General features: G+C 38.6%; 1 protein-coding gene and 1 long non-coding RNA gene across 2 annotated transcripts in view; one reads left to right on the forward strand and one right to left on the reverse strand.

Annotated features, from left to right (window-relative positions):
* Positions 1-1583: 1583 nt before the first annotated feature.
* On the forward strand, positions 1584-27468 carry cckbrb (cholecystokinin B receptor b). The gene is made up of 5 exons (XM_077536716.1): positions 1584-2020; positions 11769-12020; positions 14443-14704; positions 15941-16068; positions 19269-27468. Exons 1-5 carry the CDS (start codon positions 1873-1875, stop codon positions 19823-19825), a joined length of 1347 nt encoding a protein of 448 aa, XP_077392842.1. The 5' UTR covers positions 1584-1872; the 3' UTR covers positions 19826-27468.
* Positions 14412-27569, reverse strand: part of LOC144030426 (uncharacterized) — a 39018-nt gene continuing 25860 nt past the window's right edge. Inside the window, exons 3-5 of the long non-coding RNA XR_013287256.1 lie at positions 17641-17761; positions 16249-16350; positions 14412-14701 (exon numbers count right to left, since the gene is read on the reverse strand). This is a non-coding gene — a long non-coding RNA (uncharacterized LOC144030426). The remainder of the gene's footprint in view (positions 14702-16248; positions 16351-17640; positions 17762-27569) is intronic.

Consider the following 27569-nt stretch of genomic DNA (forward strand, 5'->3'; position numbering starts at 1 on the left):
CTTCCTGCACAGTTTAAACGTGTTTTATGACAGCTACAGTTTGCATGCAACATTTACATGAATTCACCCAACATTAAATTGTAAGTAAAAAATAAATAAATTAATTAAAAAAAAAAAGTTTTGGAACAGATTTTTTTCTTCGAGTCGCCACTTTATATCAAATCCCCCAAAGCTCAAACTAAGGCTCTAGAAAAGGACACGATTCATGTTGAACTCATTTAAATGCAGAATCGATACATCAATAATCAATGTATTAAAACAGATTGCACTTTTGTTGAATCAATAAGCTCGCATGAGCAGGAAGCACACTGACATTAATGCTGTTAGATCACAAGAGCACGCAGAAACCTCAGTGAGGTCGCGGCCAGTATGTGCATTTGTTCATATCTTGCAGATGAAACTGGACAAAGTGATGCAAGTGGATGTGCAATTGACCTCCAACAGCCAGTGATGCTTATATGCAACTCCCATCTTGAGAGTTCAGAAAAGAAGTGAATAGAATGAACAACGAGGGAAGGAAGCTTAAAAGTCACGTCGACTTCTGCATTGACAACATCTGCTCAAATTATTTGGGGATAAATCATCTCATTGATCACCATTGCGCCCACTGGCTTGTCTCTATGAATGCTACAGTTTGGTGACGTGCTGTAGGCTTATACTGTACTTTTATCAGTACAAGATATTTTAAAAACCCAACAAAAAACATTACTACCAAATTGACAACAATGTAAGTGCGATTTAAAAAAAAAAGGAAAACGACAAATTTAGCTGATATGTAAGTGGTGCTATTTATTATTTATTAAAGCAAGTAGTACTGACCCAAATCAGTCCGTACAAAAAAAAAAAAAAAAAAAAAGTATACCGACTTTGTTACCAATCCGTATGTTAAAAGTTTGAGAACAACATTATAACACTCAGTTTTTGTTTTCTATTTGTACAATTGCTCATTGCACAAATGAGCAATTGATCCGTAAGTCTAATTGTTTTCTGTTGTTGTATTGCTGTTTGTTTATAAATCACAATATTTTAAACTTTAGCGGGGGCTGAACTTGGCAAGCGGTCAAGATCACCTGAAGCTTCTGATGGAGCGGAGCCCCCGGATGTAGACGATGAATTCTCCGACGTGCCGGATGACTTTTGGTTGTCCGACTACCTGAGCCTGCCAACCGGGCCCAATCGGCATCCGAGACAAGGTAACCAGATCCTTTTCACGCTGTTCTGCACTTTGTTATGGCTCTGATAATGCACATAAAAAGATGAGGAAAAATCAAACAAACGAGTCTTCAGGGACGATAATACACTAAAAACAGTGGAGTCAAAATATACCCAAATGGGTCAAAGAGGGATGGACACAAATATACGGCCCACTCGTACAATGTAGTTGCAAAAGGAGAAGCAGTTACTGACCGTGGCCACAGAGAGGCGCTAAAGTGCACCCCAGGCGCTTCTTGCGGTTCAATCTATCTAAAGCAACGCATCTGGAGTGAGTTAACGCACAAAACCATACATTTTCATAAATTATAGGAATACATTTCCTTTTATGGTGCGCCGTAGCTTTGGAAAAAACATAATGCATCAGCAACTAGAAGGCTGCCGTGAAACTATACCACATGGGAACAATGCCCGCCGCCCCCCTCCCCTTCCTCTATAAGTATCTCTCACCCTTCTGTGAGATTCACTCGGTGACAACGTAGCAGTTTGCCTTCCATTTTTTTTTTTACGCGCGCGCAAACAAAAGCATACTGCAAAGAAAGCTACTTTGTGCACGCAAGAACTATTGGCAAGAAACGACGACATGGGCGCACGCGTGCGAGGCAACACGTTGGGAATTTGAGAGCTTATAACTTCAACTCACGACTTGATTGAAGAATTATGGATTTGTTCGCGCCAAACGAGACGTCCGGCGAGTGCGCAGCGGCGGCGCGCGTTTTCGCGGCGCAGGACGCGAGCGCGGACGCTTCAAACCGGAGCTGCGACAACATCACCGCGGCGCTCGCACCTCGCGGCGGGCGGCCAAAGGGTGAGAAAACACATCGAACTTCGTTTGTTTTGGTTTTGTTTTAAGACAAGGTACATACGTGGCACGGTGACGTCACGCTTTCACAAGTCACCCTAGGTTCTTATTTATTGAGGTCAACATTGCAAAACTCCCAAAGTCAGTTCAAATCAGCAATATTGGACGTCCACAGCATGCAATTACTTGTGCAATGGAATGAAAGCCAACGAGAGCAAGTTAGGTTGAATCGTGATATGAGCTTTCTCTTGCACTGTGCGGTTGTCAAAAATATTAGAATATGATGCAGTTGCACACTACTAAAAACAATAATAAGCATAGAAAATAGAAACACTTCTCAGACACAGTCAATCAAAATCAAACAATGATGCAATTTTACAGAATATTGATCCATGTATTGCAATGAAAGGAATACACGTTTGTTTACGCCACTAGCAAATCTTCATTTCATTTGTTCCATTCTTATTATTTAGTTTGAATTCATTGCATATTTTTTATTTTATTTTTTTTAATATGAATTAGATATTTTCTTGAACAAATACATTTAAGATAGCATTGACGTATTGGATAACATTTAAAAATATAATTTACATGAAGAAGTCAAAGCAGTTAATATACAGTATATTTTGCATTGAAAGCATCAAAGACTCATTCTGCCAAGGTGGTCAGTAAGGGAAAAGGGAAAAAAAAGAAAAAAAAAGAAAAGAAAAAAGGACGATGCCGACGCGCTGCAGCCTGCCGCAGTCTCAAATAACTCAACATGCACGCAGCGCGCGATTCCATTATTCGGATGCCCTAAATGTTCGCCGCTGCAGCGGCACGAGGCTTAAGAGTGCAAATGAAACCTGCCAGCTGAAGAGGATTTCGGCGATCAGCTGACCTCACATCTGGACTGTGACACGGTCACGCCTCTTCATTTTTGGAGTGGGGGAACCGCTTTCCTATCAGGGGCAATTTCACATTTTTAGAAACCCCTTAATGCACTGATAAAATGTGTGGAAGGTCAAACCAATTTAATATTATGAGAATTTGTCTTTTGGAGGCTTTTATAATTGTTATGAGTTTTTTTTTTTTTTTTTTTTTTTTTAAATGTCAAATCAAACAGAATCCAATCCCTACTTTACATTATTGCATATGCAAAGTATTGTGATGCTCATTTGATAGAAAACAAAAATGGAGCGTCTTCATCAACCGAATATTGCTATTTTTTTTATCCACCTCTTTAACTGGCCCTCCTTAACTCGTTTACTGCCACACGTTATCCAAAAAAAAACAAAAAAAAAACAAGCCCCACAAGTGGCAGCCAATTTGCGAGCATTTTAACTCGCCTTTCAAGGCAAAAAGAATATTGTGCGCTTTTACTACATGTAGAGTGTGGGTACCAAATGAAAGATCACATTGTATTCTTTCATTAGGAAAAAAAAAAAAAAAGAACGTTTCGACCTTATTCCGTTGTTTAGTAATCACCATTTGAAATCAGGTCATTTGAGTGACATTGAGCACAAATTGAAAATATACGGAGAAAACGAGCTTTTTTGTAAAAAAAAAGATACATTTTCTCCACAACAAGCGACTTTGACTCGAATATTTGTTTTGTTTAGTGACGCTCTGTGAATTATAGGTTTTTGATCATTCACGACATCCTTGAAAACGTTCATCACATTTCATTGTCATTCCACACGCCGGCAACCCATTGAAAAGAGATGCAATGTTGCCACCTGCTGGCCATCGTTAGTGGGCGTTTTTGATTCCACAACCCATTGACCAGGCAGCTCTGCACTTAAGACTTGCGCTTCCCATCGATAAAAAAAAAAAAAGAAGAAAAAACGTAGTTGACGTCATTTACCGTTTATGGCGGTATACATCATGATTTTACTCATCGTTATTCAACGTTTTTGGAGGTCAAAGAGTTAATGATGAAGTGTGCCGCTGCACAAAATGAAGTACTTTCATTAGGCGTGTCGACAAAGACAATTACATTTTTCTAATCAGCGTTTTTATGCTGCTCAAACTACCGATGCTATTCTCAAACCTGTCACACGGGTTCTTTACTCGCCCGTCGGCTTCGGTTCCCATCCCCTATGTCATAATTGCCCGAGCGCATGAAATAGTTAAATCTGGATTGTTTTGACTGGAATAAGTGTTTTGTACTGTGCCGTACTACGCTCGAGTACAATTGAGGACAACTATGTTGTTTTTCTTGTTCACATCACGCCGAAGCACACTTGATACCTAAAATCTGTTATTGCTGCTCATAACATGCTCAAACACTAATTGCGATTTCGATACCATGTTCAAGAACGGCACAATAACCAGGCCTCGGTAACCATTAGAAGAAGTGGATTTGAGAGCACGTTGTACCAGCTAATCTGTAGAATGCACACTTGATAATCACAAATTTTCGTTCACTTTTATGTGGACAACAGTCAGATTTATGTGACTCTAAAAAAGGAGGAAAGGACATTCTCCCATTACATATTTTGTAGGTCTCTTCATTATCAGGCTGGCTGGCTCCAAACCATTTAAGTTGCAATGACAGCGAACCAGAGCCGATGGATTTGTTGGTGGCACAACAGGGAACGACTGTGATTGTCGATCCGGATTCCCTGCCCAATCTGAAAAAGACGACCATCTCAAACCTTTGTTGGGAAGTTAGATGCTGAACTGAATTTTTATTTATTTATTTTTAATTTATTATTATTTTTTTAATTATTATTTTCTTTGTTTTATTTTTTTATATATATTTTTTATTTTTTTTATTTATTTTATTTTATTATTATTATTATTATTATTTTATTTTATTTTTTCTTTCAAGGCAACAATTTGAAACAGTCGTCTCGGACAGCTAATTTTCTTTGTAACCACAGATTTTATTTTGACAATTTTAATGTCTCTCACTTGACAGTAAATTATACCTAATAAATAGTGCTGCGAGCAAAATATGTTTGGGGGGGGGGGGGGGGGGGGGATTTTTAATTCAGTGATTAATCATGATTAATCAAAATTCTAAGATGTGATTAATCCGATTAAAAAATGCAATCATTTGACAGCTCGACGAATAAAATATCCAAAGTGTATGACATTAAATAAAGACCTTAGTTTTCCATTCCGTGCCTGCATAAAAAGAAGTCAAGAGAATATCAGACCCAACACAGCTGCTGTCAGCATCACCGCGCTCGCCGTCAGCCCCCCCCGCCGCCCCAAATGATTCGCCACCGACCGACCTCCCCCTCCGCCTCTTTTCTTGGTCCATTAAACACACGGTCGCCATTTATGGAGCTTACCGAGGCGAGGTGCCGTCAAGATTGTGACGAATGTGCATTTATCTCCAGACCCGTCTAATCACCAACAGGATGTCATGGAGCAAATTAAAAAAAAAAAAAAAAAAAAAAAAAAAAAAAGATGGTCATGTGTGACAACATTATGCGGATTGTATAAAACACATAAAGAACTTGACTTCATCACAGAAGAGCGCTTTCTTACATTTTAGCTCCGATATTTGGCTACCTGAAGTTTGAAATATTGCTTTTTAAACAAAAAAAGAGGGCTGCAGATGTTTTTTGAAGGCATCCAGCCAACCGCCACACCGAAAATCATTTCACACTCGGGCAGTGAAGTGGCTTGGCTGTGATGGCGGCCTTGTTGAGTGCAGACGAGCGAGGAGGTCTTTTTAGCGCGTCGATGAAAATGTTGATGAGCTATCCGATGATGACGACGGCTGATTGCAATTCATCAGGAATCAACAGGAGGGCATTAACTCGGGCGATGAGAAACGGGGAAACGAAATGGAGCGCAGAAGAAAAAAAAAACTCACTTTTGCACTGCTGACCTCAAAAGTCTCAATAGGAACATTTTATAGGATTCCTGTGCATCTCAGAGGCGGCCATTTTGCCAATTACTGTTGCTCAGGTAAGGACCAACCACGACTTAGCTATGCGATGGTCTCATAACCAAACTTAGAAAACAGGTAAGACGTGATTGGTCATTATTTGAGCCCTGAGTAACTGTGATGGCATTTCAGTCGACAGCAAGTGGCAAAATGTCCGCCGCCCCCCAAGAGATGTACAAAAAACGGATGGATTTTGATGCCAAATTCATATTCCAGAAATGTAATATTAATCATAATGCTGTTTTTAGACTAGTGTGGGCTCATAGAACATATTACTGTAAAGAAAATTGACTTAATTTCTTCTTTAAGAGTGAGGGAGAGGTAGCTTAGCATGCTAGGCTAACAGTCTGCGTTTGCACTTATGATTGAATTTTGTTGTTTATGTTCTGAACAAACACAACTGACTTGTAAAGCGTTAAAAGTCTAATGTGTCAAATATTTTTCCATTAAAATGATAATAAAGCTCCTAATGAATTCATTTTAAAAATTTGCCACCACATACCAGTTGTCTTTTTGTTGTAATGTCCAAAAGTAAACAGTGTAGCTGAGTTATTATTTTTGCATTTGCATTAATAATAAAACTTGTCTTGTAGCTGTGATTTTCTTTTTTAATTACTGTCAACTCACCCATTCACGTTTTTGTTGCCTTTTGTTGCAGCTTATAGCACAGACTGTATCTGTATCTAATATTGCCAGTGACCGTCTCATGAAGCTGAATATGAAAATATCAGAAACCACCACATTGCTAACTGAATCAAAACTGAACATAATTATCTTTGTAAAGGCAAACATTTGCTACGTCTCCAGTGTTGGATCTCATTAGCTTGCGCAAGTGTAACTGTTGCTTTCAATTAGAAGCGTGCAAGAAGGGCCAATGTTGAAGAAGTTTCCGGAACTTTCCATTAACTGTGGTTGGGTTGCAGTTGAGCTCAGTGACACGGCTGAGGTGACATTTGCAGTGCTGGATAAGACACTCACACTGACATTTACCCAATACAGGAGGAAGGGCAGATTTGTATTTTTTCTCCTGATAGACACGACGGTGACACAAGAGCCAACCCGGAATAAGGAAGCGTCGCGCTGCATAGATATCAGACAGGCGAGATGGTGAGAGAATCGTTCATAGTCCATAAAATGGCAGATTTGTTGAATGAGAAAAGCAGATTAAATGTTAAATATTCATGGGCAGACAATGAACTCTATTATGAACTGAGCCACCAGTTAACTGCGTGTCTAATAAAAGCCTCTGCTCATGATTAATCTTGTCGGCTTAGATGGGAAAAAAAAAAAAAAGGAGATGCAAGTTGTGGCGGGTCATTCATACATAAGAGCCAAAGAACATGAGACAAAGAGCAAAGGATTAACAACCATCCCACCATCTTTTTTTGCCACTCATCCTATTTAGTGCATTCACAGAATTAGAGATGAACATCATTTGAATAATAGAAATAAGTTTCAATGAGGGTTTTGACATTTGGATTTGGTTGGATTGTTTTGGGGAAAAAACTGCACTTGACTTGACCATCCCGACAATGGAGAGTGGTTTGAGTGATGTAAACATTCATCGGACACTTTATTAGGTACACCTGCACAATATTTCAAAATAAGCCTTACAAATAAATCATTGTAATACGTTGCTTATATTGTTCAGCTCAAGCAACGTAGTGCAAACCACAGTATGGCCACCAATAGACATTTTGACTGCGTAAAATCTCGTGTCTTGTTGTTGTAACTGCAATAACACAATAAGACAGGGGTGTCCAAACTTTTTCTGTTTTTTAAATTTAGTTTTAATTATTTTTCAGGGTGGTTCTTTAATAAATGCTTAGTTTTAGTTTAGTTAGTTTCAGTATTTTTTTTATTAATTTATTTATTTATTAGTTTATTTATTTATTTATTTATTTATTTTAAATGTGTATTACTTGTGCGCAACATTTAAAAAACACCATGGGCTCAACATCATTATTTCGGTTTATATCAAAATAAAAGTACTAAAAATCTCATTTAAAATAAAAACATTTAAAAAAATAATTAATTGGTTTTAAGGGTGGTTCTGTTAGTTTTTATTAGTTTTAGTTCTTTAATAAATGCTTAGTTTTAGTTTAGTTAGTTTCAGTATTAGTTTTAGTTTTTTTTTTAATGTGTAGTATTGTGCGCAATATTTAAAAAAAACCCACCATGGGTGCGACATCATTATTCCGGTTGATATCAAAATAAATTACTAAAAATCACATTTCTAATCATCCCCAAAGGCTCATGTATTAAATTAACAACCAAAGACTAAAACAAAGGACATTTTTGCAAAAATTATAGTTTTATTTTAGTTAGTTTTGTAAACATAAAATGTAGTTTCAGTTAGTTTTCTTTTTTTTTTTTAAAAAAAAGCATCTTCGTTATTATTTTATTTCGTTAACAAAATTTTTGTTTTTTCGTTTTCATTTTAGTCAACTTATATAACCTTTAATAGCACTTGTGTTTTTTTTTTTACACCCTCCCTTCTTACTTTGACCATCTCCAAACATTTTTCTTTTTATTTTATTTGAACTGAGTCAAATGCCATTTTTTCGCATATGCCGCGGGCCACTGAAAAATGGACGGCGGGCCGCAAATGGCCCCCGGGCCGTAGTTTGGACACCACTGCTATAATATGTTCAGCAAACGTGACCCAAAAATAAAATACAAGAACTCCTAAGCACAATCTATTTGGAATTAACACTGTCACTGTGCGACTTAATTTGGGGAAATGAAAGCAAGAACTGGCGTCAACATGGGCTACAAGCCAACATCATTATGTCTTAAATTGTCTCGTCGTGCGTTGTTGTGTTTACACGAGAATAACGGCACAAAAAAAAAAAAGTGCCAGTGAATGCAGCAAATGAAAAATTATTTTACCATCTTAGAGCAGAGGAGCGATTTTTCTGCGAATTTTCCCGAGCCACCTTTTCATGTGAATGTGCTGAGAGACTTATCAACAGCCAGGCGGGCACGCGGGGACGCTAATTGGCTTCGATTAGGCGGAAGCCCGGCCAGCATATTCTGTTCAGCATGGCAGAAAGAGAACCTAATGAAGGAACATCTTTTCTATCCAATCACCTGCCGGCACATTTTTTTCATACTGCTCGAGCACGCAGGGAAAAAAAAAAAAAAAGAAGAAGATCACCAAGCACACTTTGATAGCTCCTGCTGTTTCGAAGCAGCGCCCTTATGTTCCAGCAGCACATCATAATGAACCGAGGCAGTTTTTACACTCACTGGCCAGAATATAATGAAGACAATGAATGTCATTCAATGCAAATTCTTAAAGTTGATTGAAATGACTAATGTCCATTCCGAGCACAATTGAAAGTTTACGAGTTAAGAAACTGTCGCTTTCAATCTGTTACAGCAGGGGTGTCCAAACTTTTTCACTTGAGGGCCACATCCAGAAAATCCGAAGGACGCAAGGGCCACATCATGTTATGAAGACAAATTGTGTTTAGTCCTAAAAATTGTACAAATAATTGATTTGTGCTTTTGCATATTTAGAAAAATGCTACAGTATATTAAACAATTTATTTGTAATATGACAGAAGGATTATTATAGTTATGGAATTTTCCATTATAGTTTTTATTTCGTTTTTTTTATTTTTTTTTATTTAGTTAGTTTTAATTCGTTTTCAAGGTGGTTCTGTTATTTTTATTTTTATTTTTTTATCAGTCTTAGATCTTTAATAAATGCTTAGTTTTAGTTTAGTTTCAGTATTAGTTTTAGTTTTTTTTTTTTAATGTGTATTATTACTATTTTAAAAAAACACCATGGGCGCGACGTCATTACTCCGGCTTATATAAAAATAAATCCACTAAAAATCACTTTTAAAATCATCCCCAAAGGCTCATGCATTCAATTAATTACCAAAGACTAAAACGAAGAACATTTTTGCTCTAATTATAGTTAGTTTTATAGTTAACTAAAATACACTTGTGTTTTTCGACACCCTCCCTTCTTACTTTGGCCATCTCCAAACATTTTTGTTTTTATTTTATTTGAACTGAGTCAAATGCCATTTTTAGAGCACATGTCGCGGGCCACTAAAAAAAAAATGGACGACGGGCCGCAAATGGCCCCCGGGCCGTAGTTTGGACACCACTGTGTTATAGTATTTATCATGGCAAGCGTCGTGGTGACACATCATCATTCAATTTGTATTTTTAACCCAAATGCAGGCAGTCCAAATGTTCTCACGGCTTGACCTGGACGCTTTTTGATAAACAAGCTGTGCATCATCTGCGCATTTCAAATACTTTTACATATTTGCATCCCAGAAGAAAACGTGGCCATTGTTCCGTACATGCGTATGGCTGCTACTGCCCTCAAGCAACATTTTTGAGAGGACAAATCAGTTTCCCAGAATAAATCGATGAGGGGGTAATTACCTCTCAATCTTCACGAACACGACATCCTTGTTCAACGAGCCTACTAAGGCACAAACGCGTTTTATTTCCCTTTATTAATAAATGGTGCAAAAAGAGTCACGGGGAAAACACGAAGCATAGAAGCCAAATCCACGGACGTCTCCTGAGAATGGATTCAAAAGCTTGACAGATATACAGGACAGACATAAGAAACGGTTGTTTATTTTCTGTGAATTTAGGCTCGAGCAGTTTTGGTTGCAGACGTACGTTTAAGTTCCCCCACACTGCGGATAGTTTCACTTGAATGCCTCTAAGCCACACAAAGTAGCAGCAGTTGGTCACCTTCTGGAGAAACAAGCGTCGCATGCAAGCAAGGGGCTGAAGTGAAGATAACAACAGTGAGTGCAGAAAAGTTGCACTTGACTGGATGTGATACGTTGAAGCTGCTAATGGCTGAGGCCAAAGAGATGTAGCGCTTGCATCGGGCAATACAATTACAGGTACATCATCCAGATATTGATTAGTTGATTATTAAAACTTAACTCATTCACTCCCAAAGACGTATTTATACGTTTTTTTTTAGTTTTTTTTTTTTTTGTAACGACTACCATCGCTTTAAGCTTCCACTTCAGGTCAGAAACTGCATCAAAGCCTTCATACAAAAACTCTAGCAAACAAAAACCTTAAAAAAAAACGTATAAATACGTCTTTGGGAGTGAATGAGTTAATATAATTCAGTAGAAGCTGAAAAAGCGAAACTCAAAGATCCACTACGCTCAAATAATTAGAATCTCATAAAAACAATTAATTAACTCAAGTAGGAATTGGCCTTCTGGAAAAGCATTTTCCTGCATCACTTTTTGAGTTGAACTATTTCAATAAATGACCTGCTCTACAATATTGTATCACTGATTCATTGTTCCGCTAATAAATACACATCAATTGCTGTAATTTGTGTCGCCGGTGAGCTGGAGGCTGTAAAATTCTGGGCGGGAACTTCCACTGGTTCTTGTATCTCAATGCTCACGATATTATACTAACAGAAATAACCAGACGGCTGCATTTTCTCAGTTGAACTGTTTACTGGATGCCAGAAAGATCGAGTACACAGCAGCGGAGCCCTCTTCTATTAGTACGCCGAAGAGGAACTGACCTATTCGGAATCGTCCCTGCACTCATACTGTCTCGGCCGCGCGCCCGCATGGGCCGAACGGCTCAGCCTGCCCATGTGAGAATGTGTGGCATCTATCATCTATCTAGTCATGAAGAGCCCTAATCGAACAAGTGACTTTGGGTGAGAGGCGCAATACACCAATGAACTAGTCGCCAGCTAGTGTTGACATACGTACAGATAAACCATTCACACTCAAATTCTCACCTTTGGACGAGAATATTCATTGAAGCAATCTGGTATCCGTGTTTTGGCGATTGTGGAACATCATACCTTGAATGTATTTTTTGTGTCTGTGTTAGATGACAGCCACACGCTGAGGATCCTGCTGTACTCCGTCATCTTCCTCTTGAGCGTGTTTGGAAATCTGCTGATCATCGTGGTGCTGACGGTCAACAAGCGCATGCGGACCGTCACCAACACTTTCCTGCTGTCGCTGGCCGTCAGCGACCTGATGATGGCCGTCTTCTGTATGCCCTTCACACTCATCCCCAGCATCCTCCAGGACTTCATCTTTGGCGCCATCATGTGCAAGATCGTCACCTACCTCATGGGTGAGACGAGTCGAGGGAATAGATGAGTTAGAAAAATCAATTTATCAAGAGAGGAAAATAATGATTTGATTCACTGCTGAAGTTGTTAGTTCGTCACTAGCCATTAGGGGTGTTATAAAAAATCGATATTACGTCGCACAATTCTCGAATCGATTCAATAGGCGGCCGAATGGATTTTTAAACATCCATATTTGATGGAAAAATATTCACCAAAACCTCTTAATGTTAACACCTTAAGCATGGAAGAATGTTATTTTAATGGAACATTAAACCTTAATATTTTTATTCCAATGCTGTTCAAACATGAAACAGATTACAACCTGTATAAGACAAATAATAAATAAATAATACGTTTTCATGCAAATCTTACACTGTACAAGTTTACTGATTAGTATTTTCTAAATTTGAATAAAAATTTAAAAAAAATCGCGACAAACGACTTATGAATGCACATCGGGATTAATCGGTATCGAATCGAATCGTGACCTATGAATCGTGATGCGAATCGAATCGTCAGGTACTGGGCAATTCACACCCCTACTAGCCATGACATTAACATTTTCTATGGTTGTTTTAATGTCTCAGAATCCATTTCTTGCCAATCTCCATACCACCATAGGCAAGACTAACAAGCTCTATGTCAAAACACGTACGGACAAAATGATAAACCCGGACATTGAAGGTGACAACTATTTGGAGCATTATTGAAAAGTGAGAGCCGAGCAAAATGACCCTCAGTTAGAGAGATTTGGCACAATAATTGGATTAGTGAATTAGGTATGAAAAAAAAAAAAATCCACCATTTTGCATCAGTATTGTACATCCCTCGTTATCGAAGCGGTTATTATGTTTTACTGGATTTTGACTGATTTTGCAAGGCCCACAGAATATTGTATTCTATTGCTATAAAAAACATGGAACCCACCGAAAGAAAGATTATTTCTATCTGCTTCCATATTGTAGCAATTAGCATTAGAATCTAGCTAAGTTTCATAATTTTTCCCAAATCTGTTGAGAAATGTGGGGCAATAAGCTTGTTTTCATCATGGCCCTGCTTGATCTCGTATGCTCTACTGCCACCTGCTGGCCGCTTTTGTAACTACTACCATTGCTTCACCCTTTCTCTGCAGTTGAGAGGCTACATCGAAGCCTTCTGTGTGCGCTAGCATAAACAAAACATCTAAATACGTCTTTGGGATACTTAAAACATTTCAAATAGATCGTATTTATATGTTTTGGGAGCAAATCAGTAAGGTTGACTTCCACTTTAAAAGCATGGACTGGAAAATCTTGAAGGATGTTGAGATATAACTTTCGCATCATTTCTTCGTGACAATCCTTCCAAATTCAGCGGGAAAACAAATCATTCCCTTCGCTGTATGCAATGTATGAATAACTGCTGAAATCATGATTGCGATTGATCTAATCCTTGCAAGATTGTGGAGCTGTGCTGGTTGAGTGGAACAAAAAAGTTGCGCCTCTGCCATTGCGTCAACGGAAGTGGCTTTCTTGCGGGAGAGTTGGCTTTGACAGCACACTTCACCTCCGACTCACAGCCCACAAACAAACCTTCACAGTTTGCATTTTGAAGTACGTGAACGAGGGAGGTAAAGAGTAATTTCCCGTCTGGCCGTGTCAGGAGGGAAACGGCAGATGCGATCAGTGTCGGAGGCCAACATGATTTCCTCTCCGACCGATACCATCCCTTGCCTCTCCGCCTCGCATATGTTTTTGTAAACACGCCACCGCGTCGCCGCTTTTGTTCTCACTTGGATTACAGATATCACATGCGTGCGTTCGTTATTATTATTATTATTAGTAGTATTTTTTCCAATGAACCAAAACTCAAAAGTACTGATAAGCGCCAATGGGTGCTGTTGTACGTTTTTAACTCATTTACTCCCAATAACGTGTAAATACGTTTTTTTTAATGTTCTAAGTGTCCCAAAGACGTATTTTTACGTTTTGTTCTTGTTTTTTTTTTTTTTTTATGCTAGAGCTAACAGAAGGCTTTGATGCAGCCTCTCAACTGCAAAGAACGGTTGCAGAAATGGTAGTCATTACACAAACGGCCAGCAGGTGGCAGCAGAGCAAAGGAGATCAACCAGGGCCATCGAGAAAAAAAAGCTCAATTACTTACAATTTGAAATAGATTTGTGAAAACTGTTGAAACTTAGCTCTCTTCTAATGCTAATTGCTGCAAAACGGAAACAGATAGAAACATGCTTTTTTTTCCTGATGAAAAAAGAGACTTTAATCTTTCTTTTGGTAGGTTCCATGCTTTTATAGCAATAGAACACAATATTCTGTGGGCCTTGCAAAATCGGTCAAAATCCAGTCAAACAGCCGGGAGCGAACGGGATTGCGAAATGTGAAAATGGCGGCGAGTGAATGAGTTAAACAAGGCTTTGTCTTCCCACAGGTATATCAGTGAGCATCTCAACGTTTAGCCTGGTTGCCATAGCGATCGAGCGCTACAGCGCCATCTGCAACCCTCTGAAGTCCCGGGTGTGGCAGACCCGTTCCCACGCTTACCGGGTAATTGCCGCCACATGGATGGTGGCCCTCCTGATCATGATCCCGTATCCGGTGGTCAGCCACCTGGAATCATTTCCGCGCGCCGACAACACCACCGCCCACCAGTGTCGCCGCAAGTGGCCCGTCGCCATCGCCGAACAGTCCTGGTGAGTCCGGATGCAGAATCAGGGAAAAAAAAAAAAAGGTTGAAAAAGTGCTATTGTGTATGTTAGAAGTGGAAATCTCTCCAATGCATGATCTCTGGTACATCATACCCAAAACTTGGATTTCTGTTTTATATATTTTAGAGATCTTTCACCGAAGAGATACGGACTCGGTACTCGAAAAAGCGTATCTAGTGTTGGTCACCAATGTCTATAAGGGGCTGGCGGGCGTAGCGATTGTTTGCAAAATCGATAGTGCATAAACAAGCTAGGAAATAGTGCAAAAAAAAAAAAAAAACGAGCACCAGGGAGGAGAGATGTAAGCGGCTGCAGCGTTCTGATGAATCCCACTTCGCCTCATTAGTAAATGAGAAACTGAGACGAAGACTATGAACTGAACGGGACACAACAACGGTTTGGAGACTTTTAAAAACAAAACAAAAAAACATTCCTATTCATTTTGAATAGTTCATACAATTGAGTTAAAATTAAAAAGATGTACTGTAAAAATATACGAGTGAGCTATCTAATCTTTAAAATTGATGAAATTCTGCATATTTTTTAAATTGTAAAATATAACTTGAACCCAATCTCCACAAGTACATGCAAATTATTAAAGATTTTTTTCTAGATTTTGAAATGGATCTGTCTGCTATGTTGCATTTGCTTTCCAAATAAGTACGTAAAAATTCATCGCGCGTTAAAAAAAATAGTGGCGTTAAACGAACTTTAAATTAACTCAAAATTAACGCACTCATTTTGACACCCCTAATAAATACATTTTCTTGCAATAGACGCAAGAAGGCAGTCATGAATGAAAAAAATGATATAAAGTCTAAAATTACGCACCATACACAGAAGCAATATAAGAATTCTAAACTTAAGACCCCGTCATTTTAAATTGATCCGAGTACTTATTTCATCTTTCTTTAAAAAATCACTGTGGTAAACAGGTCAATATTAAGCTTTCATTTTGCAGCAGATAATATTTGTATCAAAATGGTTTCGACGCGCCTTCAATAATGCGTAAATATTCACACGTGAGTCGGCTCCGCGTCCAATTCCGTTCTCACCTCCATTACTTGAGCGTCAACATCGAATGCACGACGGCCGCTAACACTTTCCAGGGCACCCGCGTGCGCACCCGCGCGCGCACCCGCTTGCGCACCCGCGTCTTCAGCTCGCGCAGCTGTCAACTCTCGGCCGCACGTGTGAAAATTGCAACTGTGTGTCTCGAAGGTACGTTCTGCTGCTGCTCATGTTGTTCGCCATTCCCGGGGTGGTGATGAGTGTGGCCTATGGACTCATCTCCAGGGAGCTTTACAGAGGAATCCAGTTTGAGATGGGCCACAAAAAAGACTCGACAGGTGAGGAGGACACACGGTACAACTTGACATTTGGACTACAGATAGCGGAAAAGTGATTTTCCCCTCCGGGCAATTTGGACATGTGACTTAACCCTCCTGTCGGAGGGAAAGAAAGAAAGAAAGAAAGATAGAAAGAAAGAAAGCTGGTGCGATCTTGCATGTAACTGTGGGCGGACTTACAAGAGGGTCTGCAGACTAGACGAGGATGTCAGAGGATGGAATGAATTGGCTGGCAGCTGCCGGCACGGACGTCGCCATCTGCCTCGCATGGAAAGAAGTTGTCTGAAAAAAAGAGACGAGCAGATAGTTCAAAAAAAAAAAAAAAATCTAAGTGGAAATCTGATAAAAGGGATAAAACTGTCCTGGGAGGTTTTATGGGACGTTAATGGAAAATGAGGCAAATGTAATAATCCTTTAACTATTTTCTGTGCACTTTATTGAGGGAAAAAGTGGAACATCCGAAGTCAAACATGTCCCAAAACCTTTAAAACTTTGCAACAATGATTTTCCGAGTAACATTTGAACATATTTCACATTGACACACAGATCATTAAAGTTAAAGCATCATAAAACTAAAATTCAAGAGGCCTGAAAAAAAAAAAAATGATGTTTTGTTGAACATTTTAATGCTAGTCTACCATATTTTTTTGGGAGCTGCACATTATTTACATGAATACTTTTGTATTGCTAACATAAAGTAAGACTCCTTTTAGATTCTATGGTCACTATAAGCAGCATGCTAAGCTAGTGGTCCCCACATATTCCTCCAGGGTTCGAATCTCTGGGTTCAAATGTCAACTCTTGCCTTCCTGTCTGGGACTTCCGGGTACTCTTGCTTCCTCCCATAATCTAAAAATATGCATGTTAGGTTCATTGAAGACTTTAAATTGAATAAGTGAATGGATGGTTATCGTAAGACCTTTTTTTTTTTTTTTTTTTTCGTAAATTGCACTTTATTTTTGTGGTGACACATCTCACAAAATTTGCTGAACTTGTGACATCACACGTGATGATTTGTTTTGACTTGGGTTGAACTCCAAGTTTATACAGCTTTTGGGGCGTTAAAGGAGGAGTCAACTCCAATTTTGTTTTTTCTCGACATTATGTTCTATGCAGCACCACTAGTCTGGATAATATTGCATTAGTGGAATAAAGCAGCAAAACCCAATAGTTGTTTTTTTTAATCAATTTCAGAAGGCGGCCATTTTGCCACTTGCTGTCGAGTGAAAATGACATCACAGTTAGCAACCAATCACAGCTCAGCTTCAGAAAATAGGTGAGCTGTGATTGGTCGGTGCCGGAGCCCGGAGAGCCCCTGGATTTTGCTGCATAACTCATATTCCACAAATGTAATATTAATCAGAATTCCACGTTTAGACAAGTGAGGTCACATATAACATATTATTGTCAAAAAAATGTTTAACCTTGTCTTCCCCTTTAAGACTTTTGGACTGTCTCCAATCAAATATTTAATGATCACATAATTTGTCATTTCCCCGATGGAGATGGCGAAGTGAATGAATTTGAATGTTTTTGATCTGAGCACTGCGGAATGAAAATAAAAATAGTCACCGTGCTGCAGGGCAGTGCGCAATTTCGTCTGGTCTGGTGGTCTTAGTCACTGGCAAACATAATCAAATATGTTTTCGCACTGTGGAGCCACGGTGGTAACCAGGGCAACTGTCGGCACAGACTGTAGATTGAAAGAATGGAAACATTCAAAACATGCACTTGATTGTCTTATGTTAAAGACGCGAAAAAATAAACAATGGCTGCTTTTTTGAGAGGATGAAATAAAATGTTTATCATTGGTAGGAAAACAACATAAACTGTCAATTATGAGTTTATAGTTCCGTTTGTGAGGTGATTCAGAATTATTTGATTATTTCCCCCTTTTGGTTATGAATTGTATTTCCTTCGTTTGTTTCTATTCCTTGTCTTTCATCTGATTATTGGTTCTGCCTGTGTCTCGTCAGCTCTGCCCTCCACCCGTGTCCAAGTAGAGTTATGAAACCAGAACGTACACACTTGCGTTTTCTCTACTGCTTATCCTGAGGAAAATGATGTGAACTACCACACCACAAATGGCCAGAGTAAAGTGCATAACTACACCAAATTGTAAATGAAAGTCGCTTGTTATACGTAAGACAAGTGAACAAAATAATAGTATGAGTGGTTTATTTTGGTTCCGTACATAACAAAGACAAGAAAACACAACAACAACAACAAAAACGAACAAATCTATTAGCCTATCCTCTCCTGTCCCATAAATCACACAGTAGAATTACAACAAAACAAAATGAACTAACTACTACTACACTCATTATAATTCCTAAATGTTTTACATTTTATCAATGGCGTAAATTATTTTACGTTTTAATTTCTTCTTACGCCCCAACAAAGACGTGCACAGCTTGAGCGCATCATTAAGTCCATTCCACAATTGTGCACCCAAAACTGAAACACATTTGTATTTTTTGTTGGGCCTCACTTTACATCTTTCCAGACATGAACAAAGCCCTCAAACACATCGTTTTAAATACAAGACATTTTGAGCCCAATATTTCATGAGTATCGGATTTGTTTTTTTTTCCCCATTAAAACCCTGACGTATATGATCCATTGCATGCATGATCCATTAGAGGGCAGTATCACCCAGCTGATGGCTTTTCCAGCGACCATGTAAGAAAAGAGATTGACCAATTGAGAAAAGAGAGACAGCTATACTTATTAATTGTGGGAAACATTCTTTCTTATTTTTGGAAATACTAATATGTTTGACATGTTTGTTTATTATTATTATTATATTTTTTTTTGACAGTTCTAAATGTACAAATTTAAAGCACTGTGACCTGATGTATCAAATATGACACAAAACAAAGGTCATATGTGGAAGTTGATTTTCTTTTCTGTTTTTTCTTTTTTGTTCAAAAGGACCAACAAATACTCTATTTACAAAGAATGAGAATTTTCTCTCCGATATTTCATATTCTGAATACAAACAGGTAGGCTATTGTTTACTGCACGGAAACCCACGTCCGGTGTTTTCAAATACACAATATCCAATAGGCAGAAGAAAGTAAAGTGAGAAAAAATGGGCCCAAAATGTACCGATTTTGCACGGTCTCAATGAATTTCCCTCCCAAGTTGACAAGTGTCTAAAAGTGAGTTGAATTCTCTTTCCTTTGCCGCCCGAACAGATGTTAAGAACGGTTTGACTTCAACCGTGTCATGCGGCAGCGACGACGGCGACGGCTGCTACGTCAACGTCCAGCGTCCCTACTCGTTGGAAATGTCGGCGATGTCCGCCTCCGTCAAGGCGCCCAAGACCGAGCGGCCGCGCAGCAACACGTCGGAGGCCAAGCTGGTGGCCAAGAAGCGAGTCATCCGCATGCTGGTGGTGATCGTGGTGCTCTTCTTTCTGTGCTGGATGCCGCTGTACTGCGCAAACACGTGGCGAGCTTTCGACGACAGTTCGGCCAAAAAAGCCCTCTCGGGCACGCCCATCGCTTTTATCCATCTGCTGAGCTACACGTCCGCCTGCGTCAACCCCATCATCTACTGCTTCATGAACACCCGTTTCCGGAAGGCTCTGTTCGCTACGTTCTCCTGCTGCTTGGCTCCGTGCCGCCGCCGCAGCCGCCGCCGCCGCCGCCGCCGCGGCGGGCTGAGGGACAACGAGGAGGACGTTACGGCCATGGGGCCGTCCATGTCCAAGTTCAGTTACACGACAGTCAGCACCATGGGAACCTGCTGAGGCTGATGGAGGCGGTGCTTATCTGGAGGAGACAGTTACTACGGCAACACGGTATACAACTTGCGCTTTGTGAAAAGAGTTGGCGCACATAATGTAGCAGCATAGAAGCTTAAATCCATGATTGTGAGAACATAAGCAGGGGTATTAAAAATCCCGGTGTTTCAATGTATATACCTCAAAACACACTAAAATGGAAAGTGCTCGTTTAGGTGTTAAATCGGGGGTGTCCAAACTACAATGCGGGCGCCAAAATGCTTCCCACTCGCCCGCGTATATTAAAATTCATTGACTACTACATTGGTTTTACGTCAAGCTTTCTAGATTTGTAAAAACGAAAAGAAACTATTTACAAGTGAAATAAGAACAAATATTCCATAGGGGCCAATCTATCTTGGTGGGCTACAGCACAGCAGGTCACCCCAAAATCCTAAAAATCCTTAACTCTTTGACTGCCAAAGACGTTTAATGACGTATTTTAAAATCCGAATGAATGCCGCCATAAACGTTAATTTACGTTTATTACATTTTTTTTTTCTCGCAACGTCTTGTGCAGCGCTGCCTTGTCACTAAACCAAAAATATTCGTGTCAAAGTCCCTGTTGTGCAAAAAAAAAGTTATCATTTTACAAAAAGCTCGTTTTCTCGTTATATTATTGTATTTTCGCTTATGTCACAAATGACCTCATTTCAAATGGTGATTACTAGAAAACGTAATAAGGTAGAAAGTACATACTTTTTCTTTTCTCATGAAAGAATGGAATCAAATTTTTCATGTTTATGTAGTTCATACCGCACAATATTCATCTTTTTGCTTTGAAAGCTGAGTGAAAATGCTCGAAATCGTTTGGCAGTCAAAGAGTTAAAGGAGAAGTCAACCTTAAACATTTCATGGCAATAATATGTTATATGTGATCTCACTAGTCTAAACCTGACATTCTGATTAATATTACATTTGTGGAATAAGAGTTACACAGCCAAATCCATCCATTTTTATCCATCACAGTGCGAGGCCATTTCGCAACTGAAGATGACATCACAGTTGCTCAGGCAATGACCAATTACAGCTCACTAGTTTTCTGAAGCTGAGCTGTGAGAAGTTTACCCGAGACCGAAGCAACTGTGATGTCATTTTCACTCGACAACAAGTGGCAAAATGGCCGCCTTCGGATATTGATAACAACTGCTGGATTTTGCTGCTTATCTCATATTCCACTAACGCGATATTAACCAGAATACCATATTTAGACTAGTGGGGCGGCTGCAGATAAGATATTCAAGAAAAATTTGGGTGGGTTGACGTCCCGTTTAACATTTTACTTTATCACCCAACTGCTTTTGTTAAATAAATAAACTATTATCTACCGGTTTGTAAAATACGAGATATAATAATAATATAAAACGGATGCGTAATTGTAAATAAAGTTGTGAAGAATGTCAAAGCAGTCCTTCGATTTTTCTGTATACCCACCTTCGATGAAAAAAGTTTGGACACCCCTTTGTTACAGACTTGCCAACTTAGTGGTCCATAACTGAAGAAAATAACTGGTTGTGAAATCTTTCTGTCACCTATTTATTGACATGATTGTTATCAATGATAATTCAGCTGCCTTGTGCAATAAGTGCCTGCTTGTTAATATTGCTCTCGTCGTGGCAGTCGTGTAGATTGAGAAGCTGAAGAAATTTCAAAACAAAAGAAATCTGCTGACGCAGTCTGAAGATTTCAAATTCAGAAAATGTTTGAAATCAGTCAAGTTGCTTTTAGTAGTAATCGATGATGAAACTCCTTTTTTTTTCTTAGCCAAGTATTGCTTTCCATAGGAATTGTGACAGATTTATGTCGTATTGTGCTTCTCGTTGATTGAGTCAACAGCAACAGCACCCCAGCTGGTCCCCTACAAGTAGTGCACTTTATTTTCCCTCAATTGCTTCAGGGTGCAATTAACCAACACTCACTTCTATAAAATCCACAGAATTCTTCATTAATTAGTAGATAATGACCCCCATCATTTATTCCAATAATCATCATTGGATACAAGTTGTTTTCTGGTATGCTAAAAACTCGTGATAAAATAAATAAATAAATAATGGTGGGCCAATCTGAACATTTCTTAATGTGATACATATTTTGATTTTTGATCATGGTTTGGTGCTGAGACTGGCTGGAATTGTGGCAAGGACTGAAACATGTGATAAGAACTAAAATGTAGCTTAAGGAATTGACACATTGGGAAGGATTGAATAATCGAATGAAACGTCACATGGATCTAATGCAGAAACAGACAGCTAATTCGTAGGTACTGATTAATGCGAACAACATCCACTTTCAACCACACTTTTGGGAAATAAAAAACAAAAAAACTGTACATAATGATATGACATGATATTCATCTATGAGACAACACTGACAATGATCATGAATTCTCACAATAGGACAACAAGCAAAATGTCCATTTACAACACATTGCTTCAATAACTCTCTGCCAGTGTTTACATTTTCAAATGATCACTTTTAAAATATTCCCAGAAAATATATATATTGAGACGTCCTCTTAACATTAAATGCCGAAAAAAATTAACACATAAGAGGTGCATTTTAAATAGGGATAGACCGATAATCGGCCGGGGCCGATTATCGGCGCCGATATTTGGCATTTTGACAAATATCGCCATCGGCCATGTTTTGAATCTGAAGGCCGATAAAGCTCACTGAGCAGGGGATACTTGCGAACGTAGCGAATTTGGGGTTTTCATCAGGATTTGTAAGATGTTCGCAGTCAGTTTTTATTTGTCGTAAACACATTTGGAACATATTCACACAATTTTTCACCGCAAAAATCTTTTTGAAACGTTTTTACGAACCCTAACAAAAACCCCAAATGAGCTACATTCACATGAATTTGTTACTCAGTGAGAAATTATATATAGTTTGAAAGAATTCCCCCCCCTCCCCATTTTACTGCAAATGAATATCGGCTTGAAATATCGGTTATCGGCCAACTTGACTACAAATAATCTGTATCGGTATCGGCCTTGAAAAAACCATATCGGTCTATCACTAATTTTAAATTTGGCAGGCAAAAAATGTTGATAAAAAGCCTTTTTAATTAAGCGATTAATCGCGATTAATCAAAATTATAAGATGTGCTTAATCTGATGAAAAAATGTAATCGTTTGACAGCTCTAATATATATATATATATATATATATATATATATATATATTTTATTATTATATTTTTTTTCCCCCTTAACGGCGAGTTGGCAGCAGCCTTCACTTTTAACAGCGGCACCGAGGGTATCATGTAATTGCTCGTAAATAAGTTGTGGCACTTTTCAGAGACTCCATTTCCCTGCGGAACTAACATGCAAGCTTCATTATGACTGTCAAGCTTCTACCACTATCATGTCTGTCAAATAAGATGACTTTCATTGTTATCGCTAATTCTGTCGTGCTCATGCCAATAGCTCCAAGCCACTTCTTAAATGGTCACAAAGGTGTTCTTGTTTAAGATCCGTCGTGTGCGCGAGTGTTTGTTTGGGCATATAGAAAAGCACAGAAATGCAATATCGACTGTGTTTGTTTATTATGAGTGACACTTCGAAAGCTCCCGAGAGATTTGTGCGAATAATTTCCCTGCGGTGTCACAAAGGCTGCGTGATGTCGACGCACAACCATCCTCTCATCCTCTCATCCTCTCATCCTCTCATCCGCTTGCCACTCACACTGACATCATCTTATTACATTTGCGGTGGCAAATTGGTGCCGCTCATTTTTCTTGGAGTGCAATCCATACCAGGCAGACTGGTGACATTCAAGTGATGAATATTCGTGTTTGCTATCAAATGAAGGAGATTTTTTTTGGGGAGTTTTAATTGCATGCGTTGATGGGGAACTGCCAGTGAATGTGAGCCAAGTGTAAAACTGCTGCCCTCACAAGATTCGATACGTGGTGTGAAGCTGATTTTCTTCATTAGGATTTTGATGAGATTTCCTTTTGAATGTGCCGCCGGAACCTCAAAATGTAATCAGAAAATACGAAAATATATAAATGATTGCATCGTACGCGTCACAGAATATGTGACTTGTTCTCATTACGCTGTATTCATTTAGAACACTGCAATAGTCGTGATTATGGATGTTCAATGCCATTTTTCGGACCAATTCTAGTACGAGTATTCGACTCTTGAATGGTTTTTGATAAATACTGTAAAATCTTCCCCAAAACAATGACAGATAATTTCAAAGAAATACGTATATAGCCCAATATATAATTCCACTTAAAATTGCATTAAAATTAGGGCAATTTTCTCATTTCTAGTTGAAGGTATTGAAACCCCCACCAGTTTCCTATGCACATTCACCGGACCCTTCTTTATTCAAAAATTAAATATATATATATTTTTTTTTTACTAATGCAAGACCTTTCTATAGGGTTTACTGGTGAACAAAATGAACAGGCAGCGTAGCATTTTTAATGGAATCTGGCTCTCTTCACCTTGAATTCAGAAAGCATCGAGTTCTTGTATTCCACATCTCCATGCAACTTTATAAGGACGCGTTTCATTTTGCTACATAGCTCGTTGCGCTGGACTGGAATTGCTCAACTTAGCATAGCAAAGCATGCAGTTCGGACGCGACTCCCACCACTCAATTCAACTTTATATTTATAAAGCACTTTAAAGCAACTGCTGTTTTCTTAAGATGGAACCCACGGGCAACAGATTCAATGAAAAAATGAAAAAAATCAAAAAAGCAGAGGCCCCAGAATTGAACCCTGTGGAACACCATACGTTCGTTTCACTTATGAATTCACATTGCACATGAGTTTTTTTGCTCGACATCGTTATTATAAAGGGATTGCAATAATAAAGAAATCACACGACATCCCATCACAACAGCCACAAGTCGACTACCGAGCGCATTAAAGGGAGGGAATCGGTTCGTGACCTGATTTGGTACTGGGCTGTACAGACAGACTGAATTTTTTATTGTATTTATTTTTTAATAAAATTCTTTTGGTGCAAATTCCACCCCGGCAGCGAATATACGTAAGTGGGGAAAAATATGTCAGCCACAACCCAAATGAGGATAATCGATCTAGTAAATAGATGCATGCTCAATCGGTCATGTTTGGCCTTTATGGAGCGGCAAGTCCTCACTCAGTCTTGTCATTACGATGCGGTTGGTTTTAAAACCCGCGTGAGGACCACACAAAGCGGTTACCAGGTGATGGATTTCCCACTCCAACAACCCCCCCAAGCTCCCCCATCACCATGCCTGATGAGGGCGATTGTTCCTTTTAACATGGTTTGTGGCCCTTTCTTAGAATTGTGCGGAAAGTGTCACTGACAAATGGAGCAGGTGCTGTTAGGGGGGAAATGTTGCAAGTGAACGATAAAGATGATGTCTGCAAAGCGGTGCACAGGAACAGCTGAAGGCAAAATTAAGTTGGCAGTCTGGGCTGCGTTTTTAAATCCTGATATCTGTGGAGAAAAAAAAAAAAGACAAATACCTGAAACTTTATTTGCCTTAGTGCCCACGGCATTGAAAAAGATTGTTTTTTGGGGTTCTGTGTCGAGCAAATGACGTCGTGTTTGAGCAGCCAAATATTATGAATTCAAAACAAGAATTTCTTTTTGGCTTATCATTTAAAAGCAATTTCAAGAAGCACCACTCGTTGGAATAATACAATGCTCGGAGCAATGTTGAGGAAAAACACAGCGAGCGGGGTTCAGTCAAGCCTATTAAAAAAAAAAAAAAAAAAAAAGTTTTGCAATGGAAGATGAACAGACATGCTTATTTCGGCTTATGCAGCAATTGTAGCGAAATAAAAATATGATTTGTCATTTTTTGTAATTGTGGAGGGAAAAAATAATCCCAAAAAGCAAAACGTCTGCAGTCTATGAAATGAAGGAGCATCTGCTTAAAATATAAGCTCATTATTGAAGGTTGTTGACACATAAAATAATAATATAAACACATAAAATAACAGCGATTGGCTAGCATTGAGTCACGATTCGTCTGTAACAAAATGTCAAAGTGGGACGTTGAGGGCTCAAGTAAACGTCTTTGAAGGACACAGAGCAGATAGTTATTAGAAATATCGTTTACATTGATTGTCTGGCTCACAACAGGACATTCAAGAGAAGATAGATAAATATATTAAAATAGTCAACATTTGTATGAAGCGGATAATATACGTGAAAAAACGTATAACGTGCGTATTAACGTATAAAGCAGTGAAAAACTGATTTGTCCACTCAAGTAGACAAATTTGGATCACATCCAAAGTACTCATTGTATTCTTTTTTTCGATATATATATTTTTCAATAACATAGATATACGTCAAAATTATTTGTTAAATTTGTAATAGTTTGTCCAGGCTTGTACTGTAGATTATTTCAGTCGAGTGACGAGATCAGGGGTGTCCAAACTACGGCCCGGGGGCCATTTTTCAGTGGCCCGCGACATATGCTAAAAATGGCATTTGACTCAGTTCAAATCAAATGAAAACAAAAACGTTTGGAGATGGTGAAAGTAAGAAGGGAGAGTATCAAAAAACAGGTGCCAGTAAAGGTTATTTTAGTTCACTAAAACTAATGAAAAAACTAAAACCAAAATTAAAAAAACTAATTGTTACCGAAATAAAATAAAAACGAAAATGCTTTTTAAAAAAACGAAAACTACATTTTATGTTTACAAAACTAACTCAAACTAACCATAATTATATCAAACATGTTCTTCGTTTTAGTCTTTGGTAATTAATTTAATGCACGAGCCTTTGGGGATGATTTTAAATGTGATTTTTAGTAGATTTATTCTGATATGAACCGGAATAATGACGTTTGAAAGTATGTCGCACAGAAGTGACGTCATCCAACGGCAGCCAATAGAAAAGCACCAAAAGATGACGTCGCTCCCCTGCTGTTTTTTTTTTTTTTTTAAATTGAGCACAAGTTATACACATTTGAGTAAAAAAAAAAAAAACTAATACTAATACTGAAACTAACAAACTAAACTAAAATTAAGCATTTTTTTTTAACTCATTCACTCCCAGGACATTTTCTCTGTTTTACTGGATTTTGCAAGGCCCATAGCATATTGTGTCCTATTTCTATAAAAACACGGAACCTACCAAAAGAAAGATTAAAGTCTCTTCTTTCATCAGGAAAAAAAAAGGGTATTTCTAGCTGTTTCCATTTTGCATCAATTAGAACATCATTAGAACATGGCTAAGTTTCGTCATTATTCACAAATCTGTTTAAAATAGTGGGGAAAAAAGAGCTTTTTGATCTCTTATACTCTGCTGCCATCTGCTGGTCGTTTTTGTAATAACCACCATTGCTTCAAGCATTCTCTTCAGTTCAGAGGTTGCGTCAGAGCCAAAACGTATAATTACATCTTTGGGAGCATGGTAATATTTAAAATAGAACGTATTTATACGTTTTTGGGAGTAAATGAGTTAACAGAACCACCCTGAAAACTAATTTAAAAAAACTAATTAAAATGAAAAATTCCCAAACTATAATAACGCTACTGCCATATTACAAATAAATTGGTTTATATACTGTCGCATTTTTCTAAATATGCAAAAGCACAAATTAATTATTTGCGCAATTTTTAGGACTAAACACAATTTCTCTTCATAAAACATTATGTGGCCCTTGCGTCCTTCTGATTTTCTGTACGTGGCCGTCAAATGAAAAAGTTTGGCCACGCGTGCACTCGACGATGAGAGAAGTCA

This window comes from Festucalex cinctus, chromosome 11 (genome assembly GCF_051991245.1).
Source record: "Festucalex cinctus isolate MCC-2025b chromosome 11, RoL_Fcin_1.0, whole genome shotgun sequence".
NCBI classification, from domain to species: Eukaryota; Metazoa; Chordata; class Actinopteri; order Syngnathiformes; family Syngnathidae; genus Festucalex; species Festucalex cinctus.